This window comes from Astatotilapia calliptera, chromosome 22, assembly GCF_964374335.1.
Source record: "Astatotilapia calliptera chromosome 22, fAstCal68.1, whole genome shotgun sequence".
In the NCBI taxonomy this organism is placed as follows: domain Eukaryota; kingdom Metazoa; phylum Chordata; class Actinopteri; order Cichliformes; family Cichlidae; genus Astatotilapia; species Astatotilapia calliptera.
In genome coordinates this window covers 33,504,731-33,524,046 of record NC_137442.1, presented here as the reverse complement: position 1 = coordinate 33,524,046, position 19,316 = coordinate 33,504,731, and the positions used below count along the sequence as shown (strand labels likewise).

At 40.8% G+C, this 19,316-nt stretch overlaps 1 protein-coding gene and 1 long non-coding RNA gene across 3 annotated transcripts in view; one reads left to right on the top strand and one right to left on the bottom strand.

Annotated features, from left to right (window-relative positions):
- gabbr1b (gamma-aminobutyric acid (GABA) B receptor, 1b) overlaps window positions 1-19,316 on the bottom strand; it is a 131,709-nt gene that overhangs the window by 7,712 nt on the left and 104,681 nt on the right. For both annotated transcript variants that reach the window (XM_026155857.2, XM_026155858.2), the window contains exons 16-17: window positions 805-933; window positions 100-243 (exon numbers count right to left, since the gene is read on the bottom strand). In XM_026155857.2, coding sequence (XP_026011642.1) covers window positions 100-243; window positions 805-933 — 273 coding nt within the window. The remainder of the gene's footprint in view (window positions 1-99; window positions 244-804; window positions 934-19,316) is intronic.
- LOC145423609 (uncharacterized) overlaps window positions 1-19,316 on the top strand; it is a 183,136-nt gene that overhangs the window by 85,413 nt on the left and 78,407 nt on the right. The gene's annotated exons all lie outside the window — the stretch shown is intronic.

Below are 19,316 nucleotides of genomic sequence, written 5' to 3'. Positions count from 1 at the left end.
ACTTCTTGGGAGAAAAAGTATTTGAGTCATTAACCTGTTAAATACAGAGGAAGAGCTTAAATGAAACAAACACTTGGATAAGAAAAGGGCCTGCCTGACCTCCTGGATGATCTTCTGCAGTTCCTTGTTCTCTCTCTCTAGTTGTCTGGACTTCTCCTCGTCATTGTTATTGGTGGATGAACCTGTCTTCATGGTCTCCTGGGCATCTGACTGCCACTCACCACGTGTTATCAGGCGCCGCATCTACAAATTGTGCAAATGTTTTTAATGTGATACATGAAAACTCCATAGTGCATCTATTACAACAGCAGGGCTTTGTAGTACTGTAGAAGAGTCCATCTGCTGATAGGTACTTCTTTTGCAGAACTTTTACCAACTCAAAACATTTTGCACATTATGAAACAAAGGATTTAACAAAGATCACCCAGGACTACAGAGCATCTAGAATCCTTTATCAGAGAGGAATGGGACCTCATTCTTACTAATTAAAATATGTTTTTTGATTTACTTGGCAAGTATGGACGTGATATTTGTGTACTTAGTTAATATCATCCTCCCTAAACTAACAGCACTCCAGGAATATGAACAGAGACACAGCACCATGCTGATTGGCCAGAGTAGACTGTTAAAGATCTGAATTGGTGATGCTGACACGGCAACACTCACCCAATTAGCAGACCCTCAGGTGATATATCATGCAATCTCAGATGCCGTCCATGCTAATGGATTTTCATCCGGTCTTACACTAAATGTGCTAGTTTAATCTGCAGGTATGGGATGAAGAGATGTGTGAGGTGGATTTACCTTGGGGACAAACAGAACCACCAGGGTGATGTAGACTGAGAAGACAATGGCTAAAGAGGCGAAGGCGAAAGAGGCATCCTGCTGGGAGGACAGAATCATGGTGACTGGAGCTGTGATCATACACAGTACCTGAAGAGAAGAATAAATAGAGTAGATAAGCTTAGCTTGTTTATTACAAAAAAATAACAAGAAAATTTTAGTCTTAGCATAAATTTAAAAAAAAAAAAGTGTAACAATTTCAACAGAGTTCCCTATCACACTAGTAAAAAAGGACCAGGTGGAATTCAGTCCAACTGTTTTCTACAGAACATTAATACAAAACCTCTGGTTTCAATTTAATGGCGATTTTGAAGACCAGTGATGGGATTAACAGCGTTAAAAGTAACGGCATTACTAACGGCTAACACTAAATAGCCAGACTCTCACTCAGTCACCCTCACCGAAGCCTCTTTTTTCCCGTCTTCATTCCTGAAAACTCACCTTCTGTCAACCTTAACTCAGCTCTGGAATTAACCACCCTCTCCCTCAGTTGCCTTCACACCATTGACCGCCTTTGACAGTACAAACTGGCAGAAAAAATAGATCCAGCAGACGTAATTTGGACAGTGATCTCCAAACAGGGAGCAATAATTGGTGATCACGAGCAAATCCTGCAGTTTCAGGCAAAATCAGGTGCAAATCAATCAGTGACAGACAGTAGGAAATCCTATCCACATTTCCAAAGCTCTGTTCAGACATCACTCCCACCCCCAATCAGCCACCAGTACACTCAGCACAGTCCCCGTTTGCTGCTCCTGAGAAAGACGCTCCACTTTTCTCTGCCCTGGTCTCTGCAAACCATGCCTGTGTTCCATGATGCAGTGACCTCAACACTCAAACCTTTTTCCGGTGAGTTGGGCCGGTACAGGGCTTTCTCTTACAGTGCTCACTTGTGTTCGGCCAATCGCCTCTTTCTTTGACAATGCTGCTAAACTCTCCCACTTAGTAGATCTGCTGAGGAGAAAGACGCTGGCATGGGCTGAAGCTTATTTTTCACTCACCCAGTCTCTGAGGGCAGCGTGGCCAATTATTAAATTTATGGCAGGGCAAAACGTAGTGTAGCAAAGTTTGTCACTGATTTGTACAACTGGAAGCCAGTTGGCCCGATCATTGGCTTCAGGGTTTATTTTTGCAAGCCTTAAATGTTAGCCCTTCCATTCATGCTAGAACCTCCCATACCTGCCATTGCACTCAATAACCAGGTTTTTGCTCTATAACTCATCAAACCGAATCAGTTAATCTGATCTTGTCTGGAAACCACTGGGAGACCCTCTCATTTTTCACCTTTCATTATCCTGACACACCTCTGATCCTCAGTTACCATAGTTAGAAAAACACAATTATCATATAGACTTCCACAGAAAATGGGTCCAAAATCCACATGTGTCCTTCTCTGGATTCCTCAGGGAAATATTTAGCAAATTTCTCTGTCAGTTGTGAAAGGTGCTGACAGACTGAGTTTTCCAAGATGTAAGACAAAAGTGGAAACATGTCCATCCTCTTTTCCTGGGCCCTCTCAGTCCACAAAGCAATTTCCTCTTGAAAGCTTCAACTTTGTCTGCAACAAAAAAACATGTTGCTGTTTCTCCCTTGAAGTGAGATGTTCATGTGCAAGAGGAGATGTTTTTTTCTCTGTGAGAAAAGAAACTATCTCATTCCCCAGTTCCAACAAACATTTGAGGTCCAGTCCTCTTGAAAGCCAGCTCACCTCACTGTGGTAGAGCAGCTAGACACGATCTGCTTCCATGTCCTCACAAAGCTTAGCAAAACATCTGGAATTCACACCATTATTTTTAATGAAGTTGATAGTTTTCACACTTACAATCCATCACCTCATCACATACAGCACATGTGGCAGGGCATCACTAACTACAGGAAGATGGCACCTGCCTGTGATGGTGACGTCTCCCTACCTCTCCAACATCTATGCACGTTTTGACGCTCAGAATGACGTGTTCGTAAGGAAGACCCGGCTGCCACCCACACTGGACCCACTGCAGTTTGCCTGTCCCCCAGCTGGTGAACAGATTACGCCAGTGCCACCACCCTACATCTTGCCCTCGTCCACCTGGACAATAAATTCAATTTCAGTTCAATTCAGTTCAATTTTATTCATACAGCGGCTAATGACAACAACAGTAGCTCTGCCTCAAGGCACTTTATATTGTAAGGTAGACCCTAGGAAAATACAATAAAGACCCATATGTACGAATGCTGTTCATAGACTTCAGTTCAGCATTCAACACAATTTTTCCTCAGCACCTGATTGGAAATCTGAGCCTGCTGGGTCTGAACACCTCCCTCTGCAACCGGATCCTGGACTTTCTGATAGAGAGACCTCAGGCAGTCCAGATCGGTAACAGCATCACCAACATCACCACACTGAGCACTGGAGCCTCTCAGGGCTGTGTGCTCAGCCCACTGCTGTTCACTTTACTGACTCAGCAGCAATGCACAATTTGAACCACATCATCAAGTTCGCTGATGACACGACTGTGGTGAGTCTCATCAGCAAGATCGACGAGTCAACATACAGAGAGAAGGTGCAACAGCTAACAGACTGGTGTAGAGTCAACAACCTGTCTCTGAAGGTGGACAAAACAAAACAGATTGTTGACTTCAGGAGAGCACTGTCCAGTTAACTTCGATGGATCCTCTGTGGTGGTTGAAGAGCACCAAATTCCTTGGTGTTCACCTGGCAGAGAACCTCTCTTGGTCTCTCAACACCAGCTCCATAACTAAGAAGGCCCGACAGTATCTCTATGTCCTGCGAAAGCTGAGAAAAGCCCATCTCCCACCCATTCTCACCACCTTCTACAGAGAGACTATCGAGAGTGTCCTGCGTAGCGGCATCACTGTCTTGTATGGTAACTGCACTGTATCGGATTGCAATACCCTACAGCGGATAGTGGGAACAGCTGAGAAGATCATTGGAAACTCTCTTCCCTCCATCACAGACACCTATCACACCTGCTGCTTCTGCAAAGCCACCAGCATTGTGGAGGACCCAATGCACCCCTCGCACACGCTCTTTACCATGCTGCCTTCTGGCAAGAGGTACTGGAGCTCTCACAACCAGACTGATGGCTTGGGGGAACAGTTTCTTCCCCAAGCCATCAGACTCGAGGGTGGCTCAGTGACTGGACTGACACACACACACACACACACACACACACACACACACACACACACACACACACACACACACACACACACACACACACACACACACACACACACACTTCATACATCAAGTGACTTTTTGCAACAATGCTCAGTCTTTTGCACAACCCACTGTTATTGTTGCAGTCTACCTTTACACTGTTGTGTCTGTGTGTCTTTTGGGTTTTATTTGGCAATTTTTGTACACTTGGACTTTATGTAGTCCTGTGTTGATTGTCTGTATATTATTCTGTATATTCTGTACGTTATACCTTATATGTAGCACAATGGTCTTGGAAGAACGTTATCTCATTTCACTGAGTACTGTACCTCTGCACAAAGTTGGAGTGACAATAAAGCCACTTGACTTGACTTCACTTTAAAGGGGCATCAACAATTTCACAGCTGAGGTCAACTGTATTCAGAGCAAGATCAGGTAGACCAAAACCACACCATCAGAAGACTAATATATTGAACTTACTCACTTTCCAACTTTATCACTGATAACGCATAATCATATTTTAATAGAGCATTTCATTCTATACACATTAATCATTTAATATACGTCAAACGAGTGGCCAATTGAGAATTAAAATTTAACTTAACAAACGTGTTTGCTTTAATGTGTGATGAAGCCACAGTAGCAGGATTTACCATACAAACCCATGCAAAAAGGACCTGGCAAGAGTTCATGCCACTACTTTTGAGCTGCACAGAAAGAGAAGCAGACCAATTGTCTGTAGAATTATATAATTATAATTATCTTCTGGTTTCATCTTTGTGGAAAAAGATTCTCATAGCAGCAGGACAAAACTCTGAAGTAATACCTGAAGACTAAAGAAACCCAAGGACTGTTGACCTGCCTACATAGTCATCTGATCTCAGTCATTGAATATGTACGGCCATTTGTAGACTGAGGAAGCTAAACATTCCTGACATGAAAAGAAGCTCTTTGTTATATTGTCAGATGGCATTTGGACTCGACTGTTATCAACAACCTAAGAAAGAGAACCACCTCTTCATACCAGCTACTGACAGCAAACAGGGAAGTTGGTTTTATATGCAAGACTCCCGTGTAGAGATGTGGAGAAACCTAAACCCTTCACAGCTTGTAACAGCAGTCTGGCGAGGAAGGAGCAGCTAGCAGGACCAGCGCACGTGTGGTGGTTAGCCAAATAACCCGAAGCCAGTCGGTTAAATCCAATAACAGACCTTTATTCGCTGTCAGCAACATTACATTATGAGCCAGGTCTCCACGGCTGTACTCGCCCGTCATACATGCGCTGAGATTGGTATTGCCGGTGCCAGCTTGTTACAACAGTACGGTGTTTCTTTTAGAATGGAACACGAGCAGCATGGAATGGCTGCCACGAACAATACACACCCACTAGGAGACTCTCACAGCTATTACAATAGTAGGGCAACCCCCCTAGTGGTGCTATAACCCAAAAGGGTTGTTACAAGCTATGGTCAGATAAAAAGAATTTTACCATTAGACAAAGATAACCTGATTAAATACAAAATGCAGTTTTTAAATAATGATGCATTTATTAACTGAAAAAAGCTCTCCATGTCTATAGTACATGGCCTTGTGTGAAAAGCAATTGACCCCTGAACCTAATTAAGGTTGTGCCCTGCCTTGGAGCAAGAACTGCAATCACGCATCTGCGGTAACTGGAAATGAGTCTTTCACATCACAGTGGAATTTTGGCACATTCTTCGTTGGAGGATTGTTTTAATGCTTTAATGCATTGGAGGATTTTCAAGTGTGAATGGCCTGTTTAAGGTCGTGGATTTAAACTGAGAGTTCATGTAGACCACCCCAAAACCTTCATTTTGTTTTCTGAGCCATTCAGAGTTTTGGTTTACGTGCTGATGTAGTTTTGTTTTGTTTGAGATTAAGGGCACAAACTGATGCAGGGGCGCAAATCATTTTCTTATTGTTGAATCATAAACACTCCTTTTGTGATCTCGTGGATGAGTCATCGATGGTTTCTCTCAAGTACTTTTGGCACTGTTCCAAGTTTTCTCCATTTGTGGATAATGGCTCTCATTGTGGTTCACTGGAGTCTAAAAGCCTTAGAAATGGCTCTGTAACCCTTTAAAGATTGATAGATATCAATTACATTGTTTCTCAATTGTTCTGGAGTTTCTTTAGATCACAACATGATGTGATGCTTTCTGAGATCATTTAGCCTACTTCACTTTGTCAGAAGAGAAGTAGGCTAAATGAGTAGGACAACGCACCCACCACCACCACCATCAAACCCACAAATGAAGAAATTATTTTTGGAGGAATCAAATTTGGTGCTTATCTCTCTAGCAGAATCCTCCACTAAAGATAAGTGAAGCTTACCTCACACACTTTTTATTGTTTTTTCCTATGATCTTTGCCAGTCTTTACATGGTTTTCCATTGTGATTGATGAGCATTTCTTAATAACTTGCCAGCAGTATTCTTTCATTTTTATCATGCTAACAAACGGAGGGCAGATGAATTTGGCGGTGTCTAAAAATGTGACAGTGAAGAAAAGAGTGCATAGTATCAAATAAAGCAGGAGAAATTGGAGGTAAATCAATCGATATTAATCAGTAGTCAGTCATTTTGGGCAAAGGCTAAAAATTTTCTTCCAAATTGACAAATGCAAGCAGCAAGCTAGCAGCCATGTTTTCTCTACTATGTCAGTACTTACATGCAGCCTCGAACAAACACAATCCAGCCCTTAAATTATTATTAATAATTATTTATTAATTCATTAATGCATCGATCTTAGTGGAAGAAATAGCATTTCTGCGCACTGGGAATTGGGACGAGCTAATCCCATCTGGAGACAGACTGTTTCCAGTGGCCTTCCATCTTTACAGAGGCACTTTTAAAATTTTAAAGTGTGCTTTATTACTGTATAACTGCATTTCTAGCCTTGTTTCAGGTGCCTTAATCTCAATTGTTGCCCAGAACTTGCTTAAATTCAAGCACTGGATTTCTGTCTATGACGTTGGAATGTTACTATGAAAAGTGTGCAGAGATTTTTATATTGTGATTTGCTGCCAAATGAAACAGAATTAAGTCAAGTGATTGAAATGGCCCAGGAGCAATTCTCCCACAGCTGAATGGAGAAATGAACTAATCAAGTGTCAGAAAATGGTCACAAAAATGTTACAAGCATGAGCTAAACAGATCTGACAAAAAAAAAAAAAAAGATCAGTTCTGCAGTTTGAGCAATTTTAGGATTCTTTTTATATATGAACATGTTGCAGATAAATGATATGATTAATTGTTAAAATATCACTTATTATGTATCACTTTGCTAAAAGTATTTAAAATAGTACATATTAATTCTGCCTCAAGCAGATACAGGAGTACAAGCCAAGCCTGAAACCACATTGACTCATCAGTAATAATTAATAAAGCAATTAGAAAGGACATTTTCCAAATGAAAGCATATATTAAGCATTTATCTTTATATTTCCAGAGCACAACATTTGCTTGTGTTTCAGCATTTTTTACACATTACACACCACTTTTGTTTATCATTTGTAACAACACATCCCACACATGGCATGGTAATAGTAAAAGGGATGTTATGTTGGCATATAATATCATGTACAAATAAAAAAAAAAGAAAAGAAAAGAACAGGATCCAAGACAGACCCCAGTGAAATTCCTGATGTCTCAACAGCTGATGTGGAAGAGTATTTTCCAATGAGAAAGCCCATTGTTTAATATAAGATTGAAACCAGTTAGGAACCATACCCTTGACTCCTGCACAGTGTTCCAAGCACCCAATGAGTAAGTCATGGCTGACAGTGTCAGACAGCACACAAATCCTAGACAGCTAAGAGCTAAGACAGAACAGCCACTAGAATCAGCATCAAGTAGAATATTGTTTGTTACTTTTAAAAGTACAGACTCTGTACTCTGAAAGACCCTAAAAAAAATGTCAGTTTTGATATAGGCTGACAAATGCAGACGACACAGCCATCATGGGGTGTATCTGGGATGATCAGGAAGAGGAGTACAGAAGTCTGGTGAGGAACTTTGTCGCATGGAGTCACACAAACCACCTGCAACTCAACACCTCAAAGACTAAGGAACTGGTTGTGGACTTCGGGAGGTCCAGAGCAGGTCCACTGCCAGTTCAGATAGAGGGGGAGGAGGTGGAGGTGGTCAACAAGTACAAGTACCTCGGGCTGTGGGTGGACAATAAACTGGACTGGTCATGCAACACAGAGCACCTGTATAAAAAAGCCCAAAGCCGACTGTACTTCCTCAGGAGGCTGAGGTCTTTTAACATCTGCAGGAAGCTCCTGAGGATGTTTTACCAGTCGGTGGTTGCTGGAGTACTTTTCTATGCTGTGGTGTGCTGGGGGAGCAGCACAGCAAAGAAGGACTCATCCAGGCTGGAGAAACTGATCAGGAGGGCTAGCTCTGTGGTCGGCATGAAGCTGGACACTCTGGTGACAGTGGCAGAGAAAAGGACACTAAAGAAACTGCTGGACATTATGGACAATGCTGGGCATCCTCTGCACACGGCCATTAACAACCAGAAGAGTCTGTTCAGTGACAGGTTGCTTCTCCCCAAGACAAGAACTAACAGACTTAAAAACTCCTTTGTCCCACACGCCATCAGACTGTTTAACTCCTCTCTGGAGGGGAGAGGGAGGGGAAACAGGAGGACAAAGGAGGGGGGAACAACTAAGCTGTAGTGCCTCTTCACCCCACTGTACAATACCTTGTGCAATACTCTTTGTAAATAGTCAACAGTGCAATAGACTCAATACTTGAAATGTGCAATTCACTTGTATTTTTATTTTTATTCCTATTTATTCTATTTATCCCCTTCGTATATTTTATTTATATTGTCTCTGTGTTTATATATGTGTGTGTGTGTGTGTGTGTGTGTATATATATATATATATATATATATATAATATTCTGTAACTCTGGAACTTCTGTCGGTGCTGTGCTTTTTGGAAATCGAATTTCCCAGAGGAACCCACCCGAGGGATTAATAAAGTTCTATCTAATCTAATCTAATCTAAATAATCAGAACATGCACTTGAAATTTGGGGTTTTAAAGAATGGGTCAACTACTGCATGCTATATCACACAGGAGCTACAGTAAATGTTACCATTTACCGTAGCTCCTGTGTGATATAGCATGTCACACCTGTATTTGTTTAGTGCTTTACTTAGTCCCTAAGGACCCCAAAGCGCTTTACACTACATTCAGTCATTCACCCATTCACACACACAGGGCTGGACTGGGACAAAAAATCGACTAGAGACCGGCCCACCAGGTATTATAGGAAAAAACATAAAGCCTTTGAATGAAAACAAACGCTGTTGTGACAGTGATGTACAGTCTTGTTGGTATATGTATGATTTCTATACGTTGTACATCAGATAAAAACTTTGGTTGTAAGATTCAGAGAATTATTTAATGAAAGCGAGATATTTTAAATGAGAATAAGGAAGTATTTCTTTGTGCCCCCCCCCCCCCCCCCTCCCTGTTAATGCCCCACCTGCCCCCCAGGCAAAACTTTGCTAGACCCGCCCCTGCACAGTTACCAGCTGTCAGCTACTTAGAAAAGGATCCTGGTGTTATTTGTCTCTCAGAAACAGTTCATAACTTCCCTTCAACTCATTCATGTCACCTAAAAGGTAAACCTGTTTCTCCATCACCTGTTCAGCTCTGATGATTCAGTAAGGACATCTCCTGGTTTCATCTTCATGTTTCCCTCTCACCAGATATCCAAACAGACATCATGACCAGCAGCTTTACAGCTGTGGCTCCAGCAAACATCAGCTGATACTAGAAGTTAATATTAAATAAATTCTAACAACAGCTGATCAAGCTTAAACGTGCTGCTGTTGTTTAGCGCGACATCCGCTGGTTTCCTCTTTCTGGCGCAAAGTGGGCGATAAACAAACAAGAGAGACGATCAGCTGATCATTGATCAGTTTCATGATTGAATGAGAGAAGAATGGTAAATGGTCTGTATTTGTATAGCGCTTTACTTGGTCCTAAGGACCCCAAAGCGCTTTACACTATACACAATCATCCACCCATTCACGCACACATTCACACACTGGTGATAGCAAGCTACAATGTAGCCACAGCCGCCCTGGGGCGCACTGACCGAGGCGAGGCTGCCGGACACTGGCGCCACCGGGCCCTCTGACCGCCACCAGTAGGCAACGGGTGAAGTGTCTTGCCCAAGGACACAACGACCGAGACTGTCGGAGCCGGGGCTCAAACCGGCAACCTTCCGATTACAAGAAGAGACAGCTGACAGCGTAAAGACAGAGAAAAACTCCAGCTTTGTGTCTTTTTCCATCCTGGCTGAAGTACGGGACAAACTGTGTTCCTTTTCACCTCAATACGAAACGCGTAATATTTTCTCTGAATGCGGGACAATTCCGTTTTTTAGGGCACCGTTGGAAACTCTACTAACTAACCTTATGAATAAAATAAAGTTCACTATCAGTAACATAGCACCCACCCAGCTGTAGAAACTCCGTCATGCTAGTTAGCACGCAGTACGAGTTATTGTAACTGACGGTAAAAAGTCAGCACAACGAAAATAAACTCCACCTAAACTTGGTTTATTTCTGACCCAGACAGACTGAAGGTTATAACTTCTTACCTGAAGTTCAGTTCACCTGACACTCGGCCCGGCGGCTGCCTCGGGTCTCTCCTCCTCCTGCCTCACCTTTCCCTCATCCACCTGGCCTCTTGTGGCAGCTCCGCCATAGCCACCACCAAACAACTGAGTTATTTTTACACATCTGCCAGCATCTGGCCAATCCACCACCTTTCATTGTTTATACTGTTATAAAAATAAATAAATTAAAAAAAATCACCGGCCCATAAAAACGAAAAATCACCATCGACCCACCGGGCAAATGCCCGGTATGCCCGATGGCCAGTCCAGCTATGCACACACACACTCACACATTGGTGATGGCAAGCTACATTGTAGCTACATTGTAGCCACAGCTGCCCTGGGACACACTGACAGAGGCGAGGCTGCCGGACACTGGCGCCACCGGGCCCTCTGACCATCACCAGTAGGCAAACATGGGGTTAGTATCTTGCTATACCAGCAGCTAGGCTCACATTTACAATTCTGAGAACTTAATCACCCATTATATAAAAAGTTTCCTTAATAAACAAAGATAGAAGTGAAAATATGTTGTCTTTGCAGATCCAGCCCCCTCTTGAAATCAAATCAGGCATCCATCCATCCATCCATCCATCCATTTCCACTTTTTCAGCTGTCTTAGTACTAGAATCTAATCTGGCGAGATTTTAAAAACTCTAATGGCACCTCATCTGTGCTCGGCTCTTTTACATTCTGTCCTGACAGCCCTGTTAGACAGAATTTAAACCTAGGGCATTTTATTCTGAGGTGGGCGGCCAAGTTCAAAGCATCTGCTCATCTGTTGCTTCTGAACTCCATAAGTTTTGAATCACTTATTTTTAGTACTGAATTAATGACCCCGCTGCTTTTCATTCTCATCTACAGTCCACCAAAAATAAAAGCTCTATTGTAGAATTCAGATCTTTTGTCCTCAGTAACAGTAATGCATGACTGCATATTGTGGGATTTTAATATTCATGGGCACTGAAAAAAACAGCTGTGGGAATCTTTTGATTTTATTCGACATGTATTCAACGGCCTCACTGATGACCATGTGAATACTCTTGATCTTCTTTTTGTCATATTTTCTTCTTTTGTCAATTTAATATCTAACATGTTGACATTGTAGAATTTTTTTTCTGACCATAAACTATAACTTTTATGACACTTTTACTCTCTAAATTTGTGGTCCTAGTATTGCAATACCTTTCGGTAAAAAGTTTGGTCCTTCCATAGCTACTCGTTTTCAAATTCAAATTTTTATTTGTCACGTACACAGTCATACACAGTACGATATGTAGTGAAATCGTACTGTGGGTGTTCAAGAGCGCACTTCTTTCATCTGTGCATCATCATGATCAGATGTCCACAGAACAAATACGCTTAATATTTAAACCCACAGTACAAAAAAACCCTGAAGTGTACGTCTTTTGGTATGTGTGGGGGCAGACACATATTGGGTAAAATTTAAAGAATCCATGATGCTGAACAGTGGTGGACCTAGCCTGTTTGGCGCCCCCACCCACACATTAAACATATTAAGGATTGCACATTAACATATTTTATAGTAAAAACTGTTGTCAGAACCATACTGAATTTAACCAGTGAACCAGAGAAGGTTAAAGCATGGTTAAACACACACACACATATATGAAGAGAGAGAGAGTATGCATAGTATGCAAACGGCTAACAAACAGACATCATAATTTGTCATACAATGAGAATAGGACAAATCAACAATAGACATTGACTAATTAATTTTGTGCTGAACACAGTCCAAAAGATTCAGTCAGCTACATCAGTGTCTACTGTTTACTATCATAGCCAAGTGGCTAACAAACGTAAACAGACGTTTACACTATCCCTACTAATTAATGTTTTCTTGTAGTATCTCTGTTGTGGTCAGTGTTATCCTGTATGCTGTTGCATGCTGGGGCAGCAGATTGAGGGCCACAGATGCCAACAGACTAAATAAACTGATCCACAAAGCCAGTAATGTTGTGGGGGTGGAGCCAAGGGCGTAGATTTGGCATGGACGGAAGGTCCCCACCAATAATTTGATCTCTTCGAGTAATGAAAAACAAACCCGATGAAATGAATAACGTGTTTTGGAAACTAACTGCACAACAGGCAGCACTATTAGTTATCTCAGTCTCAGAGCAGCATTTCTAATTTTGATTGAAACTGTCAGAGAAAACGGCAGTCTCTCCAGGATATTAGTTTACAGAGGCTGTTAAAATTATATGACTAACATTATAATGTTGGTGACACAATAATTTCATCCTAATGGCACTGACATATTCATAGGGTTAATTTTTGAGACAAAATATCATGAGGTAGTCATGATTTTGCAAATATTCCACCTTGTAGTGCAGTTTGCACAAATTGTTTTAAAAATGCACTCACCCTACAAACATTACTGATGAGTCAAGATCTGCACAAATTGACAGAAACACTGAAGCAGCTACACATTTTATTCTTATTGTCATGTATGTCCTATTTGTCAGGTGACAGAAGAACCAACACAAAGCTCAGAGAGTAATGGTGATACAAGATCACAGGTGGAATTGGATGATGACTTGTTGGTTCATGACTGTATTTGAAGCATGTGTGACTGCATGTATGTGGAATGTCTCACTGTTATTTATCAGGTGACAGAGGCAGCTCTGCCATGTTGTAGCTCAGACAGAGGTGAAGCGGCGAGGTCACAGGTGACTGACTGATGTTTTGGTGCTCTAGATTAACGAGAGGAGCAGGCATGTGTTTGGCTCCTTCACATAGTGGACACTGAGTTGTTGTGTGGGGCACCAGTAGTCCATATCTGTTGCTGTAACAGTAGTTCATGTTTAGAATAGAAAATCTCAGCTCACTGATCTGATCGGGGCAATAGTGCCTAAAATGTTGCATAATTTTACTGAGAGATCTTTTACTTTGTGGTAATCTTAGATGAGTAGTTTTATGGACAAAAACCATTCAGTGTTGCCTTAGTGCTAATGTATAAGAGATGTTGGTGTACTATAACTGAACTAATGTTGTTAAGTCCTTAAAGTCATGTTCTTTTATTGACATGACTGTATTTGAAGCTATTTTTACTTTTGTATGATACCTTATATCTATGGAATATGGCTGAAGTAAACTAAAGCCTAAAATACTTAGTCAGTCATGTGTAAGTACGCAAACTCGTTGCCTCAAAAAAAATTAAGTAAAGTTTAGTTAAGATGATTACGGTAAGATAGGGCAACATATTTATTTTGAGTACTGTACTGTAAATAGTGGAGATGACAATAAAGTTTACTTTGACTTCAGCACAGCAGCAAGCGGGTGCACCGAGGGCTCTTGCGCTCACTTTTCGCGTATAGAATTTCGAAAAACATCGGTGCAAATTATAAGTCTGTATCATAATGTCTGGTGTTTTCATGTTTGTTTTTATTTTGTTTTATTTTGCGAGTTGGTTACTAGATGCCGCTTCAGCCAGCCGGAGAATCCCCCATCGCCCCACCCGCATAGGTGCATGAGTAGTTTCAAACCAAAAGCGGAAACCTTACTTGTCTTTTAAACTTTTATGCAGAGAGGAATACTTCATAATCTGTCAGGTAAAATTTGGCAATTTTTACTGTGTGCTATACATAGTAAGTAAGTAACATTTATTTATATAGCACATTTCACACATAAAAATCACGAAGTGCTTTACGATAAAACCAGAAATATAAATAAAATAATATAAAACAGTGAAAGATTAAGGCTACGTCCACACGTACACGGGTATTTTTGAAAACAGATTTTCCGTTTTCGTTTAAAAAAATAATCCCGTCCACACGTAAAGGCAGAAATGAAGGAAAACACTGCTAGGAACATGCCAAAGCAACAGGTGGCGATATATATTCCTAACCGTGCAGAAATGTTGGCCAATCAGAAGTCTAGAAGCCTCGGTGGGAAAAAGTAAACAAAGCTGGGGCATAGAAGCAGAACCGAGTCGTATGTGTGGACGGACAGTAACTGTGTGTATATGTAAGCATTTAAACACTGCAGAGAGTAGAATTAACAGTATTGTAGAAATTCATTTCACCGAAACAATAACGTGGCGCACAGTGTGACGTCAAAAAATGTGCACACCTTTGACGCTGTGTTTTCTGCGTTTTCTGCGTTTTTCTCATCCACACGTAAATGCACCCATATGGAAAAGATATATAAATCTTATAAAGTTTGTATCTGTCTTGTGTGAAACTTGTATGAAAAGCATATAAGAGTGAAAACAGATAAGATCCCTTGAAAAATTATATAATGAAACTTGTATGTTTTGGATATTTACTAAAACAATATATGAAAGTAATGAGAAAGTGGCCACTTTCATGAGTAAATCATGTAATCCTTATATGATTTACTCATGAAAGTGGCCACTTTCATGAGTAATCACATATAAGTTTTTACTATTTCTTTTCCATATGGGCAAAAACTGAGTTTTCAAAAATATCCACCCTGGCCGGAGTTTTTAAAAATCTCCGTTTTCAGTGACCAAAAACGCCGTTTACATGTGGACGAAAGGTGCAAACGCATAGAAAAATCTGCGTTTTCAAAAATACCCGTGTACGTGTGGACGTAGCCTAATTAAAAGCTTGTTTGTATAAAAATGTCTTCAGCTGCTTTTTAAAGGAGTCAGTGGAGAACTGATGTTTCAGAAAACACTTGATTCATACAGACAGTAAAAGATCTCTCCTAGATAGATACGGCATGAACCATTTTAAAACAACACCAGTAATCCTGAACAAGTCCTTCAGCCTACTTATCATGATGCTGTGATTAACAGTATCAAAAGTAGAGATGGCACGATACCACTTTTTTATGTCCGATACCGATATCATAAATTTGGATATCTGCCGATACCGATATGAATCCGATATAGTGTTTTTTAATCAACAAAACTGTTTTTTAAATATCTTGCTGCATTTTGTATAAGTTCATACTCAAGTTTAAAACAACAACTACACTAAAGCTATTCTGTTATACCTGTATACATAAAAAATATTTCATAGTTCAGCAATACTGATCAATCTAATAAACTTAAACCTACACCATCCTCCCTATTCTGGTATTTTAAAGAGTACTTAGCATAAATATTAAGCAACCTAACTAATAGGGTTCCAACTCCCAGCAACAACAAAAATAAATAAATAAAAAATAGGGAACCACCCCTCACGCTCCACCTCATGATGCTTAATCGACGTAATCAACCTTAATTTGATGCAGTGTGAAAAAAAATACACAGAAATCAATTATTTTTCAAGAAATATTAAATAGATTCAACATCTTTCTTCAACAAAATTGCAGACTGCACAGATGGTACCTTCCCAAAGGAAAAAGTACTATAGCTTACTAGGGTATATTAGACTTAACAGTTACTATATACAATAATGGACTTCTATACATTTTACATCAGATTAAAACTTTGGGTGTAAGATTCAGATAAATATTAAATAATTAAAAGCTAGACATTTTAAATGAGAATAAGAAAGAAAAGTATGTCTTTGTGCCCCGTCTTCCCTGTTCATGCCCTATCGGCCCCCCTGGCTAAACTTTGCTAGATCCGCCCCTGCACAGTTACCAGCCGTCAGCTACGTAGAAAAAGATCCTCGAGTAGAAAGTAATAATAAATAAATTCTAACAACAGCTGATCAAGCTTAAACGTGCTGCTGTTGTTCAGCCGCTGGTTTCCTCTTTCTGGTGCAAAGTGGGCCAAAAGCAAACAGGAGACACGGACTCGCGACAGAAAAGCCGATCAGCTGATCATTAAGCAGTTTCATGATTGAAGTAGCAGCCGGAGAGCGAGAGGCAGTCGCTCGTTAAGCTTAACGCAGGAATGCTTTACAAACATTCAGAGATGGACTTACACACTTGCTTTACTTCTCTCGGGGATAACTTTGTCGGAGATGAAATGCGGGGTTGCTAGCGAAGCTCCACATGCTATCCAGACCACCGACAGGTCCCGCATGCCACAGCCGCTCTATCACGTGATGCATACTGCTCCGACGTGCTAATGTTCTGAGGTGAGTTACAGCGTGTTGCAAGTTTTGTGAGGTGCTTTCGTGATATTTAATGGATCGGATTACATTTTTTATTTTTCTCCGATATCCGATCCAGTAATTTAGGTCAGTATCGGACCGATACCGATACGTAATATCGGATCGGTCCATCTCTAATCAAAAGCAGAGGTGAGATCCAATATAACCAGAACGGTGTACTCTCCAGAGTCTGCTGCCATCAGAATGTCACTAGACACTTTAAATGATGCGGTTTCAGTGGAGTGCAATTTGCAGAAAACAGACTGGAAAATGTCCAGAACATTGTTTTTCTCCAAAAAATTGTTAAGCTGCTCTGCGACCGTTTTTTCCAAGATCTTTGACACCAATGGTAATTTTGATATTGGCCTGTAACTGCTTGGAAGAGATGGTCCAAATTAGGTTTCTTTAATATAGGTTCAACAATAGCTTGGAACTGAGCAAGTATAAAGAGTAGTATTAATTATTTCCAGAATACAGGGGCCAATAGAGTCAAACACACTAATGAAAAAGGATGGAGGAAGTACATCAAGGTGACTTGAAGTCAGTTTCATATAACCAAGCAGAGCACTGATGTCCTGTAAGGTAACAGGAGTAAAAGAGGAGCAGGTATCAGAAGCAAGCAAAGTGTCAGTGTGATGCTGAGAGGATGATGGAGAAATATTAGACCTGATGGCAGCGACCTTATTAACAAATAGTTCGAAAAATTCATTACAATCAGATTTATTATAGATTGGTACAGGAGGAATTTCAGGAGAGACCATATTCTTAACCTCAGACCCTAACTGATCTCCTGCCTTTTGCCCCCGTATCAGGGTGCGTTGGGGCTTAAGTGGTTAATTGTATTAAATAGGGATGGGTATCGTTTAGGTTTTATCTGATACCGGTGCCAAACCGGTACTTTTGAAATGGTGCCGGTCCTTAAACAGTGCTCAAACTGGTGCTTAAAGAATGGAGAACACAAACTTTATCCAAAAACCTCTTATATTTAGCTGTTTTTTTTTGTAAAAAGATAACAATGTTAGCCTTTTCTGCAGCTATAGGGCATATAAGGTATCAGTCTATCAAGCAAGAAGACACCTGCATGTAACTACGACGGTGTTTGCAAGTTCACCTTACATGCATTAATGTAATAACGTGGTTAGTAGGGATGGGTATTGTTTAGGTTTTATCCGATACCGGTGCCAAATCGGTACTTTTGAAACGGTGCCGGTGCTCGAACCGGTGCTTAAAGAATGGAGAACACAAAATTGGTCCAAAAACCTCTCATGTTCAGCTGTTTTTTTGTAAAAAGATAACAATGTTAGCCTTTTCTGCAGCTATGGGGCATATATGGTATCACTCTTGGCTGGAAGCAGTGCTTAAACAATGGAAAAAACAAACTTTATCCAAAAACCTCATGTTTAGCTGTTTCCCTCTTTTTTCTTTGGTCATTTTAGCCTTTTTGGCCAGGGTGTGAAGGGAGTATCTGCCATCAAACAAGAAGACAGCCGCATGTAACTACGATGGTGTTTGCTAGTTCACCTTACATGCATTAATGTAATAACGTGGTTAGCCTACTCAACGTAAATTACACACGAACAACATTAAGCTGCTCACGCAGAGAAGAACGGCTGCTGCTGCCATCATCATCCATCACCATTTCTGCTACACTGGCAGGGCTAGGGGCCAGGACTCTCCTCTTCAGGTTCTTGGTGGGATGTTGCTAACTCCGGTTCCGATAACAGGCAACCCACCCGCAGTAGATGCGCTCGGTGTGAGGTCTTGCAGCAAGCTATCAAATACGGTGCATTTCTCGGCTTTTAAAAAAACGCTATGCGTCGCCAGGTGTTTCATCAGATTCGAGGTGTTACCTCCTTTGCACAGTATCAGCTTAAAGCACTTGTTGCTGCTGAGTTTGCATCTTTTGCTGTGAAGTACAGCCAGACTTTTGACCACTTCGCCTTGGGCGTTTTTAATCTGTAGCTCTGCTCTAAAAGAACGTACGTACCTGGGCCTGCCTACTCTCCTTGGAAAGGTAAAATGATTGGCTAGAATCCAAAGTGTATGACATCTCAAGAAAAAAAAGCACCGAAATAAAGCACCGAAATGTGCACTGCTTTTCGGTCTGCTTACTACCGTTTATGTCAGAACCGCACCGGATACCGGTACCCATCCCTAGTATTAAACAACACTTTGGGATTTTTCTTTTTTGAAGCTATTAGATTAGCAAAATATTCAGTTCTGGCATTTTTATCATTTCTTTAAGTGAGAAAATTGATTCCTTGAGATGTACCCTAAGAACCTCGAGCCTTCTATAAACATTCTAATTTGCGACAATATTTTCTAAAATTGTGAATATTTTCATTTATCCAGGGACAGAAATTTGAAGAATGGACAATACTTTGTTTTCTCTTTTAACAAATGAGAAAATAAGTGAATCAACATCATTATGAGCCATGCGAGGGTCAAACATGACAGAGAACCTAGCAGCATCCTGGTTTATAATCTGCCTTTGGATCATCATCTTAGGAGGTTAAGGATCAAAGTAAAATGACAAATTAAAAAAATATGCAGCTATGGTCACTCACATGGACATCCTCCACACATACGTCATGTATAGTTAAACCCA